This window comes from Amyelois transitella, chromosome 30 (assembly GCF_032362555.1).
Source record: "Amyelois transitella isolate CPQ chromosome 30, ilAmyTran1.1, whole genome shotgun sequence".
In the NCBI taxonomy this organism is placed as follows: domain Eukaryota; kingdom Metazoa; phylum Arthropoda; class Insecta; order Lepidoptera; family Pyralidae; genus Amyelois; species Amyelois transitella.
In genome coordinates this window covers 3,622,642-3,644,478 of record NC_083533.1, presented here as the reverse complement: position 1 = coordinate 3,644,478, position 21,837 = coordinate 3,622,642, and the positions used below count along the sequence as shown (strand labels likewise).

At 34.3% G+C, this 21,837-nt stretch overlaps 1 protein-coding gene across 3 annotated transcripts in view; it reads left to right on the top strand.

The window, feature by feature from the left end:
- The first annotated feature begins 1,129 nt into the window (after positions 1 to 1,129).
- LOC106131003 (acetyl-CoA carboxylase) overlaps positions 1,130 to 21,837 on the top strand; it is an 88,737-nt gene continuing 68,029 nt past the window's right edge. The window contains exons 1-3 of one of the 3 annotated variants that reach the window (XM_013329969.2): positions 1,130 to 1,488; positions 7,047 to 7,144; positions 7,580 to 7,749. In XM_013329969.2, coding sequence (XP_013185423.1) covers positions 1,398 to 1,488; positions 7,047 to 7,144; positions 7,580 to 7,749 — 359 coding nt within the window. In that variant the 5' untranslated portion in view covers positions 1,130 to 1,397. Of the gene's footprint in view, positions 1,489 to 7,046; positions 7,145 to 7,579; positions 7,750 to 9,847; positions 10,027 to 16,504; positions 16,860 to 21,837 lie in introns of those variants that run through there. The other 2 variants (XM_060952957.1, XM_060952958.1) reach the window with 2 other exon arrangements.

The window sequence follows — 21,837 nt, the reverse complement described above, 5'->3', positions numbered from 1 at the left end:
GTCTCTAAAAGACGAAAAGAGACCACGTTTAGCTGTACGGCATTGAAATAGTGTCTGGTTGCTAGCCCCAGGTAGCTAGGAAAGATATGGAGTGACTATTATATTGTGTCGGACACTACACTACAAGTGAGGTAAGTATTCTGTGGTCTGGAAGAGAAGCGGAATTTTGATAATTAGGAAACCATACAATTCAATATTCTTAGATGGTTAGATAATTGCCGTGTGGTTCCAGGCACCAATAAAGAAAAGAATAGGACCACTCCATCTCATTCCCATGGACGTCGTAAAAGGCGACTAAGGGATAGGCTTATAAACTTGGGATTCTTTTAGGCGTTGGGCCTGTCGCTATTTGAATCTCAATTCTATCATTAAGCCAAACAACTGAACGTGGCCTATCAGTCTTTTCAAGACTGTTGGCTCTGTCTACCCCGTAAGGGATAAAGACGTGATCATATGTATGTATGTTAGTAGATATGTAGCACCCACGTCACACCTTGCTACAGCTATCCATCTAATGGTCTGGTATTGTATGTTAGTTTCTGGTTAAGTCTCTTACTTACTTAGACGCTAAGTCAATGTGTTATTTATCCCGTATATATTTAGTTATTTGGATGTCGCAAGAGGCGTTTAAGGAAGATATTAATTTCGCTCAAGTTCACACGAAAGTTTTGGCAAGTTAATAGGTAGGTCCTCCAGTATAACGAGATGGCGATTGTTAAAAATTCAGCAATTGGCTTCATAAGTATGGGTCCGCTAAAGTCAGATTTTTACAGTGCTGTCTGAACTAAGTAGGTAGTCATAATTGTAAACCTATCCTGGGAATGGCACGCCTACTTACTGATAGAGTTTTTGACAACCAATTTATTTTGCCGGTAGTCCGAACATGTCCTATTGTTGAGATTATCAACTATTGTGAACATATTGTGGAGCAACGCGTGACTTCAAGATTCTTATCAAAGAAGTTCAAGGGATCACGCGATAAACCAAACGTTGGCTAACAGCGAAAAGCGCTTTATAAAGCGGCTGATTTCTGCAACGCAAGCACGCCCAAAATAAACAGCGGTTGTTTTCGCTGGATCAATAAAAATAATTTGGCAGTACCTATCGCGCCGCGTTTTATTCATGTCGCCAAGCGCGTCTGTATCTGTATTTCCCGAGCGAGTGAAATAGATAAGTAAATGAACCAGCAAAGGTTAAGTTTGTATGACATCGGGTTTTGTAGTGCAAGCGCCGTGATTACAGCGCTGATTCAATGTTGTATTCTAATTTTGTTTATTTCGATGTTCGGGAATGACAGTCGCCTGTCAAACGTTGGCGGGAAAACGTGGGATTCGATTTTTTTTACCTTTTAAATTTTGACTATGACTGTGATAGTGTTGTGATGTGTTTATGACTCTATGTTAATCATTGCGTTTTTCATTGGAGTTATTGTTGTTTGTTACCTTTTCAAGTTGTTTAGAGCACGAAACCAAAAAGCGGTTTGTGCTTGTAAGTATTATTAATTTGTTAAAATAGTTTAAGGCCAGTTACCTAGTTATCTATGGAATTAAAAATATATGTTAAAAAAATAACGCATAAGTAAATTATTACGTCAATAGTTAAGTAACTAAACTTACCAATAAAATTACCTAATCTATCTTAAAAAATATATAAAACTAAAGCTCCTCTGTAAATATATTTGTGCTGAAGTGTTTCATCATCATTTTAAATCTAGAAGTCTATCGGCATGTAGCCTCTTTCTATTCCTTCAGTTCCATTGCTGGAACTCAAATCTCTGAACCATAATAGCGTCGCCTTGTTAGTAAGACGACTATCGAAAGATTTGGAGTGCGCCTATTTATTTATTGCAAAGTCACAACTGACAATAATTTGCACATAAATTATTTTAATTTAAAAATACCAACGGGGGATAGCAAAAGACGTAAGGAAATAAATTAGTAGGTACTTAATATTTTACTTGATAATTTAGAAAGAACGTGAAAATTAGAATTACTTACGAATATGTTTACGTTAGTATCATTCATTAGATAGGTACGAATGTATAAGCATTAATTGTACTCGGGTAGTTTTTTAACATCTGTACTCCTGAGTACACCACAATCGCCGTGAAGTTAAATTCTTTTAACAGTAATGCTATACGTTTACACATACAATTAAATAAATTAACGAACGTAGAATGAAAATGAATTATTTATTGCGATTCAATGCTAATGAGGCCATATTGAACCCAGTTCAGGCCCAGTTATCGTATTTTTAATGGTAGAAATGTTTTTCTACTTAAAAGAATTTACTAAATACTTCCTTCTCCAAATTAAAAACTCATTACAAAACGTCAATTAAATTTAAATTGCCGGCAGATTAGTAAAAATTTACGATGATGACTTGGGATTCTTGTTTAGGCAATGGGCTAGCAACTGTCACTTTGAATCCTAATTTCATTGTTAAGCTATACAACTAAACGAGGACTTTCAGTCTTTTTGAACCTGTCGGCTCTGTCTACCACGATAGAATGAGTATTTAGTATAAGTATAAAGATTATATGTATGTATCATGAGAAAATGTGACTGGCAGAAAGAAAAATTAATAAAAGAGAAAGAGAAGAAAAACACGCCTGTTTACAAAAAAAAAGAAATCTTTCCACTTACCACGATCCCTGAAAATATTTTTCGTTTCATTCACATTCATCACTCACTTCAGCGTCCTTCGTTCCTGGTTTCGTCAAAGTACGGTCGCTTTACATACATACATACATAAAATCACGCCTCTTTCCCGGAGGGGTAGGCAGAGACTACCCCTTTCCACTTGCCACGATCTCTGCATACTTCCTTCGGCGGTTTCGGGTACTTTTGACCTGATGCTTTACCAGGACGTCCTTAATTTGATCAAGATACGTTCGTCTAGGTCTTCCCACTCCGACCTTTCACTCCACACTCTCCTTGTAAGTATATCTGCTTAGTCAACCTTACGGTCTCTTTATTTACTTTTATTTGATATATTATATTTAACTTTAAATATAACGTGAAATTCGTTCTTTGAACTTTTATATCTACTTAACGTAGTATTTTTAGAAGATCTCTCGGACTTTGACTGGATTGGAAAATACACAATGTCCATCTTTTGATATACATATATATATATATATATTTTGACTAGCTTTACCTACGGTTTCGAGTTTTGACCAACATTGTATGCACAAAACCTCGTTCATTAGGGAATATGTAAAGTTACGCTGAGCAAACGGATAAGCAACTATAAACACTTTGTCACGGTCTTACGGTCCCGTCTCTACCCCTTACGGGGTAAACAGAGCCAACAGTCTTGAAAAGACTCAATGGTCACGTTTAGCTGTATGGCGATAGTGTCTGCCAGCTGCTTCTTTCCCCGTGCAGATTGTAAAAATCAATTAACGGAAAATCTAAAGAATTTTGGATGCATCATTTATTCTACTTGAATCTCAATTACATCATTAAGCCATACTTTATGATAACTTAAACAAGAAAGTTTAAAAAAGCAGGTATAAGTAATTAATATTTGTTTTCATTCAGATAACTTTAGTAAACTACGTAATATGTATTATTATTTTTGCAGCACTTATGAAGTAATACTAGTTAGTTACGTAGGTAGGTACTATATCTTCATACTTACAAAGACATCATTCCTTGGCGTTAGTCCCAGTTGCGTCCTCACTCTGGGGAAACGCCACTATCTTGGTCTGGGTAATTAAGATTTTTACACGAAGTGATTCAAGTTTACAATAGAATAAACTTTATTGCCTTATTAAAGGACCACAACACAGTAAGTACCAACAAAACCATTTTAACATAAACGACATCACAAACAATAGACAAAATACAGCTCATATCAAATAACATTTGAAAGTTTAAATAACAAAAATGAGAACGAATTTTAATAACAATAATTTGGACAAGTACAAATATATACTCACGTTTATATATCTTGCTGGGTAGACAGAGCGAACAGTGCGTTAATCTATCGCCTAAATCTTTTATAAAATATTGACCATATACCTAGATGATGACTCAATGTTTGTTTTGCGATTTTATTATCTTTGCGTTTTTAATAATAAGGACTTTTGATTTTTGGACTTTCAATATTGATAAGTATCTAGTAATCTATACTAATATAATAAAGCTAAAGAGTTTGTTTGTTTGAACGCGCTAATCTCAGGAACTACTGGATCGAATCGAAATTTTTTGTGTTGAATAGATCATTTATCGAGGAAGGCTTGAGGGTATATAACATCACGCTGCAACTTTTAGGAGCGATGAAATAATGGAAAATGTTAAAAAAACGGGGAAAATTATTCATCCTTGAAGGCTTCAATGATGCCCAAAAAAACTATTCCACGCGGTCGAAGACGCGGGCACAGCTAGTCAATGATATGATTATTGTATCATGCCTTGCGTAAGAATGCAATGAATAACATCACATAACCGGGCTGGATGTGTAAGAATTATGACCTGCAAAATGAGAAATATGGAGCATACTCTAGTTATTAATCTATAATACTTATTATCCACTTATATCCACTCATTAATCCATAGGAAGACAAAAATACATAATACATTTCTAGAAATAGATTAGTTATGGTTTATATATCATTCATTCATTCATATGTAATATCTTTAGACTGAAAGTGTACATATATATAGTCACGTTTAAATCTCTCGCGCGAAAGATAGAGTCAACAGTTTTGAAATAAACTGAAAGGTCATGTTCAAAGTTAAAGAAAAGATACAAATTCAAATTTAAAAAATTAGGCTCTACTATAACATCGCAATAATATTTCTCAGCCAGTAACAACAAGAACAACTGATTGATAAAAAACGAATTATTAATGTTTACATCGTATAACATGTGACATGCCAGTGTAGCATGCCCTCTGTCACACTTCCTAACAATATCATTCGTCCTATTTCACCTTCAAGCATGCGCAAACCACCCGTCTTGACATTTAAACTTTTGACATTGATAACGAATAACAGTTATTTAATTTGATAACTGTTACTTTATCGTAGATCAACGATGCCCTTTTTAGCGAGTTCGCAACACTATGGCCCGTTTCCGATTCCGAATTTAAATGAATTAACCTTTTTTTTTGTTTAGGAATAGGCAATTACATCAAGGAAATAAATTCAACTTTTGCTATTTAAGATTGTATGTAATTTTGTATTTATTTGACATGATACGATAATAAAAGAAAAGAAGTACCTATATATGATATCAAAGCAACGATCGTGGAAAGTGCATAGGTGTAGTTTCTGCCAAACCTTCTGAAAGACGTGATTTTGTGTAGTACCAGCGATAGATAGATTATAATCCTTTCTTATATTATGTAGAACCCTCTTTTCAACATTACAAACAGGAACAAAATTCGTCAACTTTCCGAGATTACCGAACACATACCTACATACAGACAAAGAAAATATGAGACTGACTGACTGAAGTAGGAAATAAGTCTTGTATCGCTTTTCAAGTACTTAAGTGTGAATTTTATTTTTGTTTTTATGGGTGCATTTCCTATAAATTGCAAAACATAATTTATGAAATTAAAATTCGGTCCAATTTGTTTCACAGCGTTGTAATAAATTAAAGAAGTTTTGAGTATGTTATAAGAATGTTTATAACAGTATTTATAAAAGTACAGCCATTGGCCATATAAGTTTACATGCTACATATAAAATGCATAGTAGGTACAAACTAAATATACCTACCTACATGAATGCAATCACGTCTTTATCCCTTGCGAAACAACAGTCTCTGAAAAGACTAAAATGCTATTCAGTTGTAGGGCTCAATGATTGAATCGAGATTCAAATATTGACAGGTTGCTAGCCCATCGCCTTATAGAAGAATGCTTTATTTCCTTGTACTTGATTGACTTTTACACTTAACATACAGTGATATGTTTTTTTTCGCTACCCGCCCAGCATGGAAGCTGTAGTAAATCTATTAAGGAATGTTATAGGTATAAATAATACAATCTAAGTATCTAGGTAGATAAATTCCTAGGGCACAGGAATTCAATAAACTTTTCATTAACGGATTCTTTCCGAAGGAAATTCCATCTCGCTTCGTGTCGCCGCCTTTTGCTCGGCATTCATTGATGTAGGTGGGTTTTATTATATTACGTGGGAATACTGGCGTTCGCCCGCGGTTCCGCCCGGAAAATAAAAACGAAAAAAAAGAAAAATCCCTGTCATTCGCGTTTGAGCGGGAATGTCAGTCTTCTTAGTGCTCACCTCCTCCGATAGAACTTAGGTACATGTCAAGTTCTGGATTCCTATAAACTTAAAAAAGAATTCATATATACATAACACACGCCTGTTTCTCATTGAGGTAGGCAGAGACTATGGAGTTCCACTTGCTACCGACCTCTCCCGCTTCCTCCACACTCATTAGGTACTCTTTTCATGCATATTCAACGATTACGGACATCTCCCTTTTTACGACATACGAAAGACGAGGCCTGTCCTAGTACAGTTTTTTTTCTCTTTTTTTAAAAAAGAATTTACTCTGTTAACACTTATACAAATAAAAGTCACTATATAGTTATTATTATTGTTATAAAGTCCCCTTATTTTGTCTGTATGTTGATCTAATAATTGTGAACGGATTTTGTTTCATTTTGAATGTTGTAAAGAGTGTTTTCTGAGGAAGGTTTATATCCATAAATGCAACCGGTGCGAAGCCGGGGCGTGTCGTTGGTAAGGGATAGTTAAACCTTAAAAACTAGCCCCATAATGCAGATCAGGAATTTGGTTCAAATATTTCAACGAATTCGGATCAGAATTAACGTTTTAATTTTATCTTCCGTGACCTCTGTTGACATTGTAGTGAATACTAAAAAAAATTTATGCAAATATGAAGAAATGTAACATTGCTATTATATTTATATAGGAGTTATGACACTACGAAAATGTAAGATCAAAATCGTGCCATACTTTTTTCAACTTTTTCACATTTTATAATCTCTTGGTTGCAAAATCCTTAGCTAGCCAACTACCTTAACTATATTTTTACAGATAGCAACATGTCTGAGCAGCAGGAGAAAGGGCGCTGCTCGTCCAGCGAGAGTGATAACTTTGAGAAGATCGACTCTGATGACGTCAAAAATGGAGAGGTGAGATGCTGAAAGATCGAATAAAAAGAAATAATTATTTATTTATTAGTAGATGCCACCCGCGACTACGTCCGCGTGGAATCAATCCCGCGGGTACTCCGGGATAAAATATGTTATTCTGGGTCTTCAGCTACCTATATACCAAATTTCATCGTAATCGGTTCAGTAATTTTTGCGTGAAAGAGTAACAAACATCAACAACATTTATAAATTTCTGTGACACCGCAATATCCGGATTCGAATCCCAGCCAGGGCACGATTAGAAACGAATTTTCTATATTATACATATATATATAAATACTGATTTCGATGCGGTTTTCAGGAAAGCGTTTTAGGAGATTTAAGAAATTTTACCGACTTCACAATGGGATGATATCGATTGGAGGCGGTTCTTTTTTTCCAAAAAATATTCTATCATGGTAAATGATATTTCAGACGGAAGTAGATTTCGTGGTGGGAGACGAGAGTCCAGACTCCCCGGAACCGGATGACGTCCCCGCGCACGAGGGTCGGGACCAGTTCCCCAACGCGCCCCCGCCCAATCTGCGGAGAGTAATGACTCCTGCGCAGCAACTCGCTTTGGCGGAGAAGAGGAGTAGACTCAGGTAAGAGCTTTTAATACATACATACATATGGTAACGTCTATTTCCCTTGTGGGATAGACAGAGATAGAATTGAGATTCAAATAGTGAAAGGTTGCTAGCACTTCGCCTAAAAAAGAATCCCAAGATTGTAAGCCTATTCCTTAGACGCCTTTTACGACATACATGAGAAAGAGATGGAGTGGTCCTATTCATTTTTGTATTGGTGCCGGGAACCACACGGCACTAGTGGGAAAGTCAAGTAATTTCATGGAGCGGCTTTATATGACCTCGGGGAACCTCACCCAGGTTGGATTACGATTTCTGTTCTCAGCAAAAGCTCTATACATTGGTTATATGTATCTCTTTTTAAAGAAAGCCATAAATGTTAAGACCGGCCATTTTGGATTAATAGCGAGCGTAAATGTTTTTCTTTTTTTTTTAATATTGGATTAGGCATTTGTCTTTCATCTCACCTGACGTTTAGTGTGTGTAATGTTTTTGACAGATTCTAAATTTAAACTCATATCACGGTTCGCACGCCTTTTATTAACGGTGCCTAGATATTCACGAGAAAAATACGAATTGGTTGGGGATTATTCACGAATTTCTTCTCTAGCTTTATCATCATACTCCTGGCGCTAGCCCCGATGCATCCTCACCTCTTTGGAGAAGAGCACACCTGTGTTCAAAATCTTGGATTAAGTAAGGTTGGTCAGTCCGTTGAGCTCAGGAGATAGCCTTTTAGAAGAGAAGTGTCCCAGGCATCTCCTGAGCCGTGTATACATGTAACGATACCCGTCCATTACTCTAAGTTTAAACAAAATATATAGAGAGAGTAGACAATCACATTGCCTTGGTAAATAAACCCCTGCTCCTTAGTGCCGGTAGAACACCACGCATTTTTCGACAACACAACATCCAAACACACTATGAAATAAACTAACCTGTGTTATTACGCAATCATATGTTGTTGGTCATGGAACTTGCGCGTCACTAGGCCATAGTGTCACCGGTAAGGGCTGCCAGCCACAAGTTTTGATGACTTGCTTTCTTTAACGGGATAAAAATAAGAATATCTTCTTATAAAGCTGAAAATACTCTGTGTCTAGACGTGTTTCGCGTGTGTTCTAACATCTAAGTTCGCCTTTTCCCAAGATCCTACCCCAGTACGCCATGGCAGGCGCGACGCCGTTTTTAACGCGCGAAAAACAATAGCTGTCCCTTTTCTCGCCATAATAAAACGTGAGACAGCGATAGTTTGTTTGTTTGTTTGTAAACTCTTTATTGCACATAAAAATAACAAATTACAAAACAGTTATTGGATTTAGAAGATTATGTACAATGGCGGACTTGTGGCGCCATCTCTACGCCACTCGTCAACAACATCAAATCAAACAACTACTGTCAATCATCTCGAAGAAATCGACGCGCTCAGCCAATAGCAGCGAAGAACCCAAATCTCGATTTCAAAGATTTCATGGATTGGAGCTATATATACAACCTCCGACACAACATCGTTGGAGCCGCGGTTCCCCAGGCATAACACCTAGCCTGGCGGAAGATCTTCCCTTTGGTGGCGGTCGAGCCGAAACATCGCTCCCGCTACAGACTTATCCCCATGGGATTTCTTCCAGACAACCAAAATATAAAGGAAAATCCATAATTAAAAAGGCAACGCACATAAAAAGCATTGAGGATGCGGTTTTTGGGGGGACTGGAGTGAATCCCGTCATATTGTGGCAAAGAAAGCAGACAAGATTAGATTGTGACGTGGTGATACACATTCTGTTATCTGAATGTGCTAATTGCACTCTCTATTGCTTTATCATTTTCCAAGCTCTAGCTCCTATGATTTAGCATAATTTTAATTTTTTATGACCATAGCGATGTATGCTTACTTCCATCATATGATGATTCGGATAGCGCCTATTGCATACTAACAGTATATGGAATTATATTTATTCATTAAATTATTACCAAATGAAATTTCTGAACGGATGTAGAAAAGGATTTTCAATTAGCAGTCATAAATATCAACGTCACCAATGTTGTTTACGCACATTACTTATTATGATGCCAGATTAAATTTATGAAAATTGTAACTTAGCACAGACATCCCTATTTGGCGCTCTGATGTCAGATTGGCGGCAAAATCAGTTGGTGGCAGACCTCCGCCATTCGAGCACATCCTTACGGTTTTCCGAATTTAAAAATCGATTTACAAATCGTGTGAATTCGCGTAGTGTTGTGTTGTGAAAAAAAAAAGTTTACGGTGTATTGTGTTCTTTTTTCAATTTGGTTGGGATTGTTTTTTTTTCTTAACAAACCATTTCATACTCCAAAACCAAAATAATTCTGCTTTTTTTAAACAAAGAGTATTTACATTTATATTATTTTCATCACGCGCTTATCGCTGATTTATCAAAAAATCATGATTGATGTCTAATCAGGTTTTATGATAAGTAAAAATCACTCATCTGATTTATTAATCTCGTAAAAAAAGGTTCAAAATAGTAAGATAGTTTTATCTGTGATTAATAAAAGTCGATTTGTACTATTATCATGATATAAATTGAAATCATTAAAAAATATGTATGTACCTAACATTGGTTTAACTCATGTCTTTCAAGCATAATTCTAGTGTTAGAGTCAAAACGCCTTAATCAACAATTCACTTTTTTTTATTTATACATATATTTACGTGCTAAATAATGAATAGAATAAACGTACCACAATAGGTGAATAAACCATGGTGTTGTGGTGTACAAATATCTATTGTCTGATTGACTGAAACATACAAAGAAGTAGGTAATTATCTTCAACACCTGTATTAATAATGTTTCACGCGTCAAAAGATTTTTTTTTTTACAAAAAAGATAAATGCAACATGAAATTGTAAAAAAAAAAACCTATTTAAAAAAAAAGTTTCAGAATTGTTTTTCCTAGTTTACTTACTTACACCCAAAGTATAAGTTTAACAGTTTCAACGAAAATGTATTGCAGATTACTTTGTTATTGTCATTCACATCAGAAATAGTCAAAGATTTCCCCCTAAATGTCATAGTTTTAATCTTGCCAACAAGTCATTTTTGCCCATCCCCGCAAATTATGTTTTTCAATTTTCTTAATACAACACATAAGTATTTTGTATATCGCGTTATTCCTATTGCGGTAGACAGAAACAATGTTCTCATCACAATACTCTAAAATCACAATCAACTAGCTGTGTACGTACCTACAATAACGTTAAAGTAGGTATAGGTTTATTATTTTTTGGCCTTTCTTAGTTTCTCCGTCGTGTCGTGCGTTATGATAAGATTAATTCCAAATATTGATCCGATAAAATGATAAAAGAAATGATTCAACAGTCACAAGATTTTATAAATAGTAGGTATTTAATCACAAACAGTTTTATAACTCACCTATGACAATTTGCATAAAATATCATAAAATATTGCATAGATATGATAGTGCCGTGTGGTTGGCGGCAGCAATAAAAAAAGTATAAGACCACCCCGTCTTATTCCCATGGATGTCGGCGACTAAAAGATAGGCTTATAAACTTGGGATTCTTCTTTTAGGCGACGGGCTAGCAAGCTATTTGAATATCAATTCTATCATCAAGTCAAGGAGCTGAACGTGGCCTATCAGTCTCTTCAAGGCTGTTGGCTCTATCTACCTCGCAAGGGATATAGACGTGACTAAATCTATGTATGTATGTATGTATATATTTGATCTTAGTTAATCGTAAGAAACTTAATAGATAGGCACGTGAGAAATCATGCTAGTTATTAGTTTATGAAACACGTTCATGACAAGAATTGCGTTAAGATTTACAATGATATAGGTACCTAATTTATCTCAACCTACAATGCTCGAAATATAGAACTTTATTAGAAATGGAATAGTCGATATCGATTTATAGTTACGTACACTCATCAGTAGATCGATTATTGATCACGACAATCGTTTTCGATCACATCACTCAGAAGTTCCTCTGTTGACAAGGTCACGGAGGTCAGACGGTAGTCGCTTCACATGATTAATTTTCCCATTTGGATTTTAATAAACGGACCCAGGGATCGGATAACTGAAAGAAAAGCCAGGAGAATGATACCAAAGAGTAGCTAAATAATATTAATTCACTAGGTATTACATTTCCTGACGCCATAAAGTAGTCTTCCACCCTTAACATATTTTTTAATTAGAAATTACTCAATGAATATTTATATGGCAAAACAACATTTGCTGGAACAGCTCGTATATATAGATTCAGAGTTTGAGTGACAGATTAATATCTATATATTTTTTTTAATTTAATCGAATTTCCTGTTTTTTTACGAAGAAAAATTGAAGGCCACGCGAAGATGTATCTTATAATGTACGTGTATAATTTGAATACAATAAAATGTAACTAAGTACGTATATTATTTATTAACTTAACACGTAAAATATATACTTACTTACACTAGAGTAAGTGACCTTTGCACCGTTGCTGGCGTGATATTTTCTATATCTACTTATATAATTATGTTTGTATGTTTATGTATTTGTTGCGTCTTGTGTATAAACATGCCATTTCTGTTTAATCTGCGTACCTATCTATTTATATCAATTATACGGCGTCGCCTATCCTATCTGTCAGTAAAAAATAAATTATAAATATATACGTGACAAATTACACAGATTGAGTTAGCCTCGAAGTAAGTTGGAAACCTGTGTTACGAGATACTGACTCAACGATTCTATATTTTATAATAAATATTTATATAGATAAACATCCAAGATTCAAAATGGCCCATGCCGTTGTTCGAGCGGGAATTAATAAATACACCTTATATTTTTTTGGTCCTACGCCTATAACCTAATTTTCTTAAAGACAACAAAGAACATAATGCATTAAATTCAATAATACCTGTTATTATCTAAGTCAAAGAAATTATGAAAAAAAAAAAACTGTGGTGAAAAATAAAAGATCTTATGAACACGAACGCGCGGGAAAAGATACTGTTACGTTAGTTTTTTTAAATTACGTCAAACAACACGTTCTTCTCGAAATAGGTACTTGGTATTTTGCACACAATGGATTTGAGCAACTTAGCAACAGTTACACTTTTCTTGTTAACATTATAAAGATTATGGTCTGGCTGATTTAGCTGGAAAATCTTAGTAACAGTCTGATACAATCTCATAATTATTATGCACGCTGAATCGAAAATAAATATTTCTATACTCATCATTTGGTTGTACACAGTTCAATTAATTTCCGTGTTTGCATCAATTCCATCATAAAGTCAAACAGCTGAACGTGGCCTATCAGTCTTTTCAAGACTGTTGGCTCTGTCTACCCCGCAAGGGATATAGACGTGATTATGTGTGTGTGTGTTTGCATCCCACTTCTGCGATACCTATGTAGCACCAATATGTGTTGTCAACTCTAAAATCCAAAAATTACCTAGGATATCTATTTAAAATTAAAAAAAAAAAAAACAAAAACAGTATTCTAACTGACTGACATATTAACGATTCATAGCCTAAACTGCTCGATCTAGATATGGTCTAGGGGTGCATATCAAGCACATAATTATGGAGTTGCGTTTGCGCACCTACTCTAGTAGGTTTATTTTAGTAGTATGGTCACAGATATACAAGTAAAATTGTTATCAACACCAAAATGTGTTAATGTGTATATATTTAATTGGAAAAATGTTTTATGCTGGAGGATAGGTCGAAGGTACGAAATAGATCGCAGTTTCATAACGATATTTACCAAAATATCGTTAGAATCAATCAATAAGTGTTACTGATAAAATTAAGGATGTCCTGGGGAAAGACAAGATCAAGAGTACCCGAAACCGCTGAGATTACTCGAAGAGTAATGAATTTGGATGAGGCGATGCAGAGATCGTGGCAAGTGGAAAGAGTAGTCTCTGCTTACCCCTCGGAGAAAGAGGCGTTTCTTTACTAGCTGTGCCCGCGACTTCGTCCTCGTGGAATAGTTATTTTGGGCATCATTGAAGCCCTCTAGGATGAATAATTTTCTCCGATTTATTTCACATTTTCCATTATTTCTTAACCCCTTAAAGTTGCCTAAAGCCTTCCTCGATAAATGGTCTATTCAACACAAAAATAATTTTCAATTCGAACCAGTAGTTCCTGAGATAAGCGCGTTCAAACAAACAAACTCGTCAGCTTTATAATATTAGTATAGATGGGTCAACGAGTGCTGTTATTACTAATCGATACTTGATGTTTCCAATCTTGGTAGGCATTTACGTCTGATTTTTACGTAATTAACAAAACCGGTCCTCACGCTCATGGTAACTTCTGAAATACGTCAATCATTCTGGGTATTGTTAATGAGCCGGATTTATTTGAGGCCGACGGCGTTATGACACATACATATAGGTTGTCGCATCTTTATCCTTTACGGGGATAGACAGAGCCTAGAATCTCAATTGAAAGGCTATGTTTAGCTGTATGACTTAATGATGGAATTGAGCATTGACGTACTATAAACAATTAGACTCTCAATCCCGCTAAAAAAGTGTCCGCGGCAAAACTCTACTCAACGCTCAATAATAATTACGTATTGAGGTGAGGACGATATTTTGTTTTATTTTGCTCGGAACTGTTTATCTAGTTGTTTATAGTTGATCGAAGGAATTGAGATGCAAAAAGTGACAGGTTGCTAGTCCATTGCATAAAATAAGAATGCCAAGTTTATTATCATTACGCTTAGTCGTCGGGGCTCCGTCCGCGTGTGAGTAGGTCGCTTTTTGCGTAACCTGTGGAACCTACCCCAATCATAGACTTCCATAGTATCCTATTCCAATTTTATAATTTCTTTTTTCATTCTTACAATATCATTACAGGCTAGCGCAGTGCGATAATGTAGCTTTACATATAAACTTAAATTTGGTAACTGATAAAAGTTGGTACGTGTGAATTCACTCAGAATGCAAAAAATATAGACATAGCCATCATATAATATATAAAACTTAAAATTAAATTACATGAACTATCTACTATCACATTCTCTAAAAGATTAGACGCAGCCTATTACAATTCAATAGAGACTGCAGTGTGTTTTGGTCTTTATTGATATCAATAAAACAAAATAAAATTTTATCTTTATCTTTATTAAATACTACATTAATATGTGTAAGTATACCGCATCCAAGTTTATTTAAAAGTTTTAAAGTAAATTTTCAATTGACTTAAATAATTTTTCCCTTGATTTTAAACGAGTTTTGTTTGACAACGCCCCTAATTATTATATGTAGGTAGGTATGTCGGTAATCCACCTGTGAAAACTGAGTTCAAATCCGTTGAATAATTTCGAAGTTTTAACGTACCTACTACACCTACCAGACCTGTAGGGGAGACAACGGCTATAATAAACTTGGGATAAATGAAAAAAAAATTAAACGATTATTTTACTTTCACATCTATAAGTGTAAAGACGATTTCTAGTTCACCTCAAAATGAGTAGATCAATTAAGATGTTCGCCTTCGAGAATTTCCTTAAACGTTAACCTTACTTCTCATTGGACCTTGGTTTGGAACGCATGCTTTCGACCTTTCCATGGCAATTATTCCAATTTGAATACCTATACATATAGTTGTAACGAATAATTTGACTTTCCTATTTTGGAAAGAAAACTCTGTTATTGTTATTGAACTACTTACCAAATATTATCGAGAAAAAACACAAAAAAGAAAGACACTGTTTTTTTTTCATATATTTTTTTCTATTATTGCCATTCACAATTTTCCCTAAAATTTTTGGGTACGTTCCTGGGAATTTCGATTGGAGGATCGGCATATCACTAAGTGACGATCTCTCTACTGCCTCTTTTGTAATTATGTTCTGCTTATAGGAACTTATATATAAAGTTTTTTCGCGTCGTATTTCATTCATTTTTTAATTATTTTGCTATAATCAACTGCATGTCAAGTAACCTTATAATCTTTGCACGGACGTTTATGATATGCCTCGCTGTTAACCCTGTCAACATTAACGTTAATTTCGCGGCGGCGTTTTATATGATCATCAACATTATCGTTACCCGCGAGTTCGCCCGTCTTAGATGTCTATAAGTTTTAACTGTTATGTTAATTTAATGTCTAAGCTATAATTAAAAAAGTAAACATTTATTGTAATACTAAGATATATGACCATGGTACTTTTACAAATGAGACCTACGAACTTTTAAATAAGATGAGAAATAATCCGTACATTACTAGAGATCTTAGATTTTAATGTAGAGATGTAGGATTTAAAGGGCATGGGCTGATTCAAAGGAGTGCGAAATTAAAACTTATATTACTGAATAATTTTTTAATATAATAACGGTAAAAGAATGTTCTAGACTAAAATATCGTTACCATTTCCATTTATAAAATCATTTATCAAATGATTAGCAACGATTATGTAATAGTACCTATAACCCTGTAATTATCTAAGTGGCAATTTGTGCAAGTTTGTGCGTTCTTTTTCATTCAGTTGTGTTTGCCCGTATGGTAAAATATAACGTTTGAAACGGTGCGGAATTTGTCATATTATTCTTCTCGTAAAATAAAACTAATCTTTTGACTTTGGTGGGAAAGTAATAGTGAGTGAGAGTCAATATTTCTGGAAAGTATTTACTGTGAATAGGAAGAGAATCGAGAAGTCGTGTGCGGTCATAATTTAAAGAAACTTTGTTTTTATTATCCTAGAAAAAAAAAAAAACAATACACCTAACCCAACCAAATTTTTACATTTTATTAGTGAAGTGAACTGTTAACGTTAAAAAATAACAAATAAGGTGTACCTACATGTGAAAGTGTGTAATTAACGTTATTTTATCGATAAAAGTGCAATAATTAATAAGCATTGCCGGGTTCATTTGGAATATTCTCAAGATGATGAAACGTAGGACTTCGAAACGTTTCGTGTTAGGGGACACTGAGGAGACGCCGAATTTCGAGAATGATGACGAAACAACGGAGGTGTTGCCGACGAATCTCCTTCAGAAGTTCCAAATGACCCTCCAGGTGGACCCTGATGAGACTCAGCCGGAGACGAGGAATGTCGCGGAAAATGGAATGCTGCTAAGGCCACCGAATGGCGCTGGGACATTGCAGTAAGTTGTTGATCAGTAATTTATTTACTCGGTGGTGGTAGATCTTGCATACAGAAATTATGGAGTGTAATATTTAGATTGTGGTACATTAATTATGTTAATAAAAATAATATCCCTTATGGGAAAAAGACATACATACATAAAATCACGCCTCTTTCCCGGAGGGGTAGGCAGAGACTACCTCATTTCACTTGCCACGATCTCTGCATACTTCCTTCGAAAAAAAAGAAAAGAAAAAAGAAAAAGAAGGAAAAGAAGAAGGGGAAAAGACAGAGCCAACAATCTCGAAAAGACCATGATCAGATTGTTGTAATCGTCTGAAAGCGTTGCAATTTGATAATAAGCCAAATGTCTCTAATTTTCTTGAGTTGTTTCATTCATGACACAACTGGTTCTAATTTGCTAATTATTTTTATTAATTAATTAATTAACATTTCCTAAAATGCATACCAAAATTCCTATATAGAAATTTTAGTCCTAAATGATCTAATATCTATTCAGCAAAGCTGATTTTTTAAATAAATCCGTTTAAATTTATTTGCACCAAAATTGTAACTACGGCATAACCTGTTTCGATAAAAGTGGACTTACACTAACTACCTAGTTTGAATACCGAGATTCAAACTGGTGAAACTGAAAGCTTACAAGATTTTAGTGATAAAGGATAATTAAAAGTCGTAAGAACGGCAGGTCACAACATTTTAGAGATGACTTCATACGAATATAAACACGTTATTAATGATCGCCATGGTAATGTACTCAGTAAATAAACCATCTTTTATTTGACTTGCAAGTATCCTTGACTGTTTGACTCGTATTTACCATGTAAAAAACTTAACTCGTATTTATTTATTTATTAAAATACAGAAGGAACTTCATATTGCGATATATACCTATACTTAGATAAAATTTTGACACAACTAATCACTTCAGACACCAAATATAATAATAACTCTACTAAATAGGGTTGTGCAGCCATGAAAAGTTTATTTGATTTATCGACGTTTTTAACAGTCAATCATATTTCGATAAATATTCAGATATTTTATTTATTTCAATGAAAGTTATAGCTGATCGTGGCCTTTTAGCCTTTTTAACACTGTTGCTCAGTCTACCCCGCAAGGGATATAAGTAGAGGTGATTATACATACTTACATACATAAAATCACGCCTCTTTCTCGGAGGGGTAGGCAGAGACTACCTCTTTCCACTTGCCACGATCTCTGCACACTTTCTTCGCTGCATTTATATTCATAACTCTCTTCATGCAAGCTCGGCGGTTTCGGGATTTAGACGTGATTATATGCAAGTTTATATGTTACATACAGTGGCGTAACTACAGGGTGGCAAGTCGGCAAAATGCCACGGGCCCCCAGCCGGAAGGGGCCCCCGGTCAGAGGAGAATCCCAACTCCCAACATTTCTTATTTATCATACATGTTTAGTAAAAAAAAGTTTTAGTCTTTGATTTATTTTTGTTACCTACTCAGTTTCCTACACAAGTAAAAAAAATATTAAAAATTCAAAGCTTTTGTAAAAAAAGGGTTGTAACCCAGTTTTAGAACGTACCTATTCGATGAATTTGCCACGGGCCACGAATGGTATAGTTACGCCACTGGTTACATATTTTTATTCTACAGGTCTGAACAACAGGAGATAGATGAGTCTGATGACAAGTGGTATTTAGAAACTAAGATTGCTTGCATTTCACATTATGATCATTAAAATTTTTGATTTTGCTCTTATACGTAGAATTTCTAATATTATATATAGCTTTGTTGCAATACTGATAAAGTACCGCTAAAAAATGCAAATTTTTATTAGTTAGTGTTTGGTACAGTGTTTTTATTCATAGTATATATATTTACGTATCTCAATATTCTTTTTTTTTCTTAAGGTTATTACTTAAATATGTATTAAAATTACATTTATTATCCATATAAATGATATAAAAAGATTTGAAACTATTAGTTTGTAAAGAATAAATTCAAAAATCACTGATCAATTGATGATATTTAGCATGGACAAAACCTCGAGGAGTTACATAGGCTATGTATTTGTATTTTTCTGGAAATTCCCACTCGAGCGAAAACCTACAAAAGCTAGTTATTAATAAAACTAAATATCAATCAATGACGATGATTGAAAAATGATAAAAAAGCACATTTCTATTTTCTGAGAACATATATATATATATCTTTCGGGGTAGACAAAGCCAACAGTCTTGGAAAGACTGATAGGTCACGTTCAGCTGTATGGCTTAATGATAGAATTAAGATTCATATAGTGAAAGGTTGCTAGCCAATGGCCTAAAATAAGAATCCCAAGTTTATAAGCATATCCCTTAATGGAGAGATCCTATTCTTTTTTCTATTGGTGCCGGGTTTTCTGAGCAATGAGAAGCAAAACTGAAAACTAAATACAGACTGATTAGCGCATTGCGTTATCAAAATAGTAATGCGATCACTATTTTCTCAGCGTTGACCTATGCAGATAAATGCTGTTATTGAACTAAAATAATGTTTTTGTGTTGATGTTGATATTTGAGAGTTCTACATATTTCATCATCAGATATGGTTCTATCATTTGAGTTTGTTCTCAGTACATTTCTTACATAAAATATGGATAAAAGCAACATTTCTTTCTCGTGTGCATAAATTATATTTTAAAATGTATTTTTATGGATACGCGATTTGTATGGATTTGCATGAGTGCCATCGCGTTAACACTAGATAGCGCTGATTAAATCACACGATCGTTTCGTTTGAACGAGTATAACTCGCACTAACCCCTCTGGATTTTACACAGAGCGTCTGTCGTCTAATTTTACCATCCTAAAGGCTTCACTAGCTTATGATCAGTGTATTTATTTGTTTATTCACCTTATACATTTCTTCAGTCGCTTCTTGCAAAGTCCATTTAGAATTAAGTGATATTATTATGTTTTCCGGAAACCACAACGCCTTGGAATGATTCTGTTTGTAAGCAATAATTTTGCATTATTACTACAATTCTGTATAATAGCTGTTTAATTTATTTACTATAAACTTTTGTCTGCAACTTTATCCTCGTGATATTTTTTACAGAAGCAGAAGTAGTAACGCATAACAAGCATCCAATATACACGTTTACTACACAAGCATTAAGCACATAATTGCTGTTAGTATGTGTTGTAGGCGAGATAACGTAGTCATACTTACTTTTACACATTTTCTTATAGAATCCAGGAAATAGTTTCAAAAACGTGATTTTACGCTGTCTATTCAAATTTTTGTTATTTCGGTACCTTCAGACATTCTTTGCGTCACGATCACGCTAACTAGTAAGGTCGTGATCTCAAATAAAACGTTTTTAGTGTAGTGAACTGTTTTTATTCATACTTCCTCACTAATATAATAATGTATATCTACCTATTTCCTAAATTTATTTCGCCTTAACATACATATTATTTTTTATTTACTTAGTTACACATTAATTAAAACACAATTATTCTTATTTCTTAATGCTACATTGCATCGACCCGCGGCTTTGTCCACGTAAAAAGTACTTAATGACGTTTTTAGTACTCCACACTAGACAAACTTACGACATACAGTATTACTGAAAAATCCTAATAAGAATAGCCAATAATTCAAAATCTTTTTGTTTTTCGGACAGTAACATTGTAACTTTGAAAATGTTGTAGGTAAATAATCAGCAAAATTGGTAAACGATATTTTACACGGGCAACTTTACCCTATTTGACGTTTCATTAGCCAATTATTATCCTTCTCTTTCGCGCATCACTTAATTGATATGTCAGCGAGAGACAGCTACATCGTATGATCCGTCATACGAGTTTGATTGGCGTAGTTTACGTCAAAGAATGAAAACAATTTAATTCGGCGACGAAATGTTTTTAAAAGCAATTTTTTGTACAATTTAAATAACTTGGAACTGTAACAGTATTATAATTGTATGAAAAGATTAAAGTTATGCCGAATATTATGTATCCAGCTATGAATGGATTATATTCCGAAGGCCTCTCTTACAGGTTAGACGATATATCGTAAAATTTTCGCTGATTTTTCAAAATAATCATTTTAGCTAGCATTATACTTTAGATAACTTACTTATTATGTTGTTTTCATAGTAAAACTCATGCGAACTCTTGCAGTTTTGATAAAAATAAGGAGTACACCAAAGTATGCCACAGATTTCACCAAAGTTTCACTTGATACTATATTTTCTAATTAATTCATGCCTAATTTTTAATCCTACTATTGCATGCAATTCAGTTTACGCTGTACAAGCGTAATGAATGGTCAATTTCGTGTTAAATGTCTGTGTTGTAGCAAAATTTATTTGTTAAAAATATTCTGATTTTATAATGTTCATATTTTGCTCATGTATGTACAGTAATTTTAGTGAATATTGTTGTTTTTGTCATGTTTTTTTGGGGAGGATGTTGCAGGTAGTTTTTTTGTATTTTTTATTGCGTAAATTCTATTGGCTTCTTAGAATTGTGATATGGTTGCCTAATATATATGATTCCTGTTTGAATGTTACGCTTTTCATGGAAATTGTAGTACATGACATTCATAAGTTCTAAAGCAAAGTAAATCAAGGGTTCAGTTTTGTCAGTCCAGTGGGCAATGAGTGCAATGAGTACCTCTTTATTGAACAGGATGAGATTTATCTTTTCATTTGGCAAGGGCTTTTTGCATTTATGGTTCCGGGAACATCAGAATGGACTTCATATCTTCTATCTATTAAAATGACCCATACCATAATATGATGGGTAATTATAAAGATGTATACATACATTGGGTTGACAATGTGAAGCATCTTTGTTTTCATAATCTATACTTATATCATAAAGCTAAATAGTTTGTTTGTTTGTTTGAATGCGCTAATCTCAGGAACTACTGGTTCGAATTGAAAAATTATTTTTTTGTGTTGAATATACCATTTATCGAGAAAGGCTTTAGGCTATATAA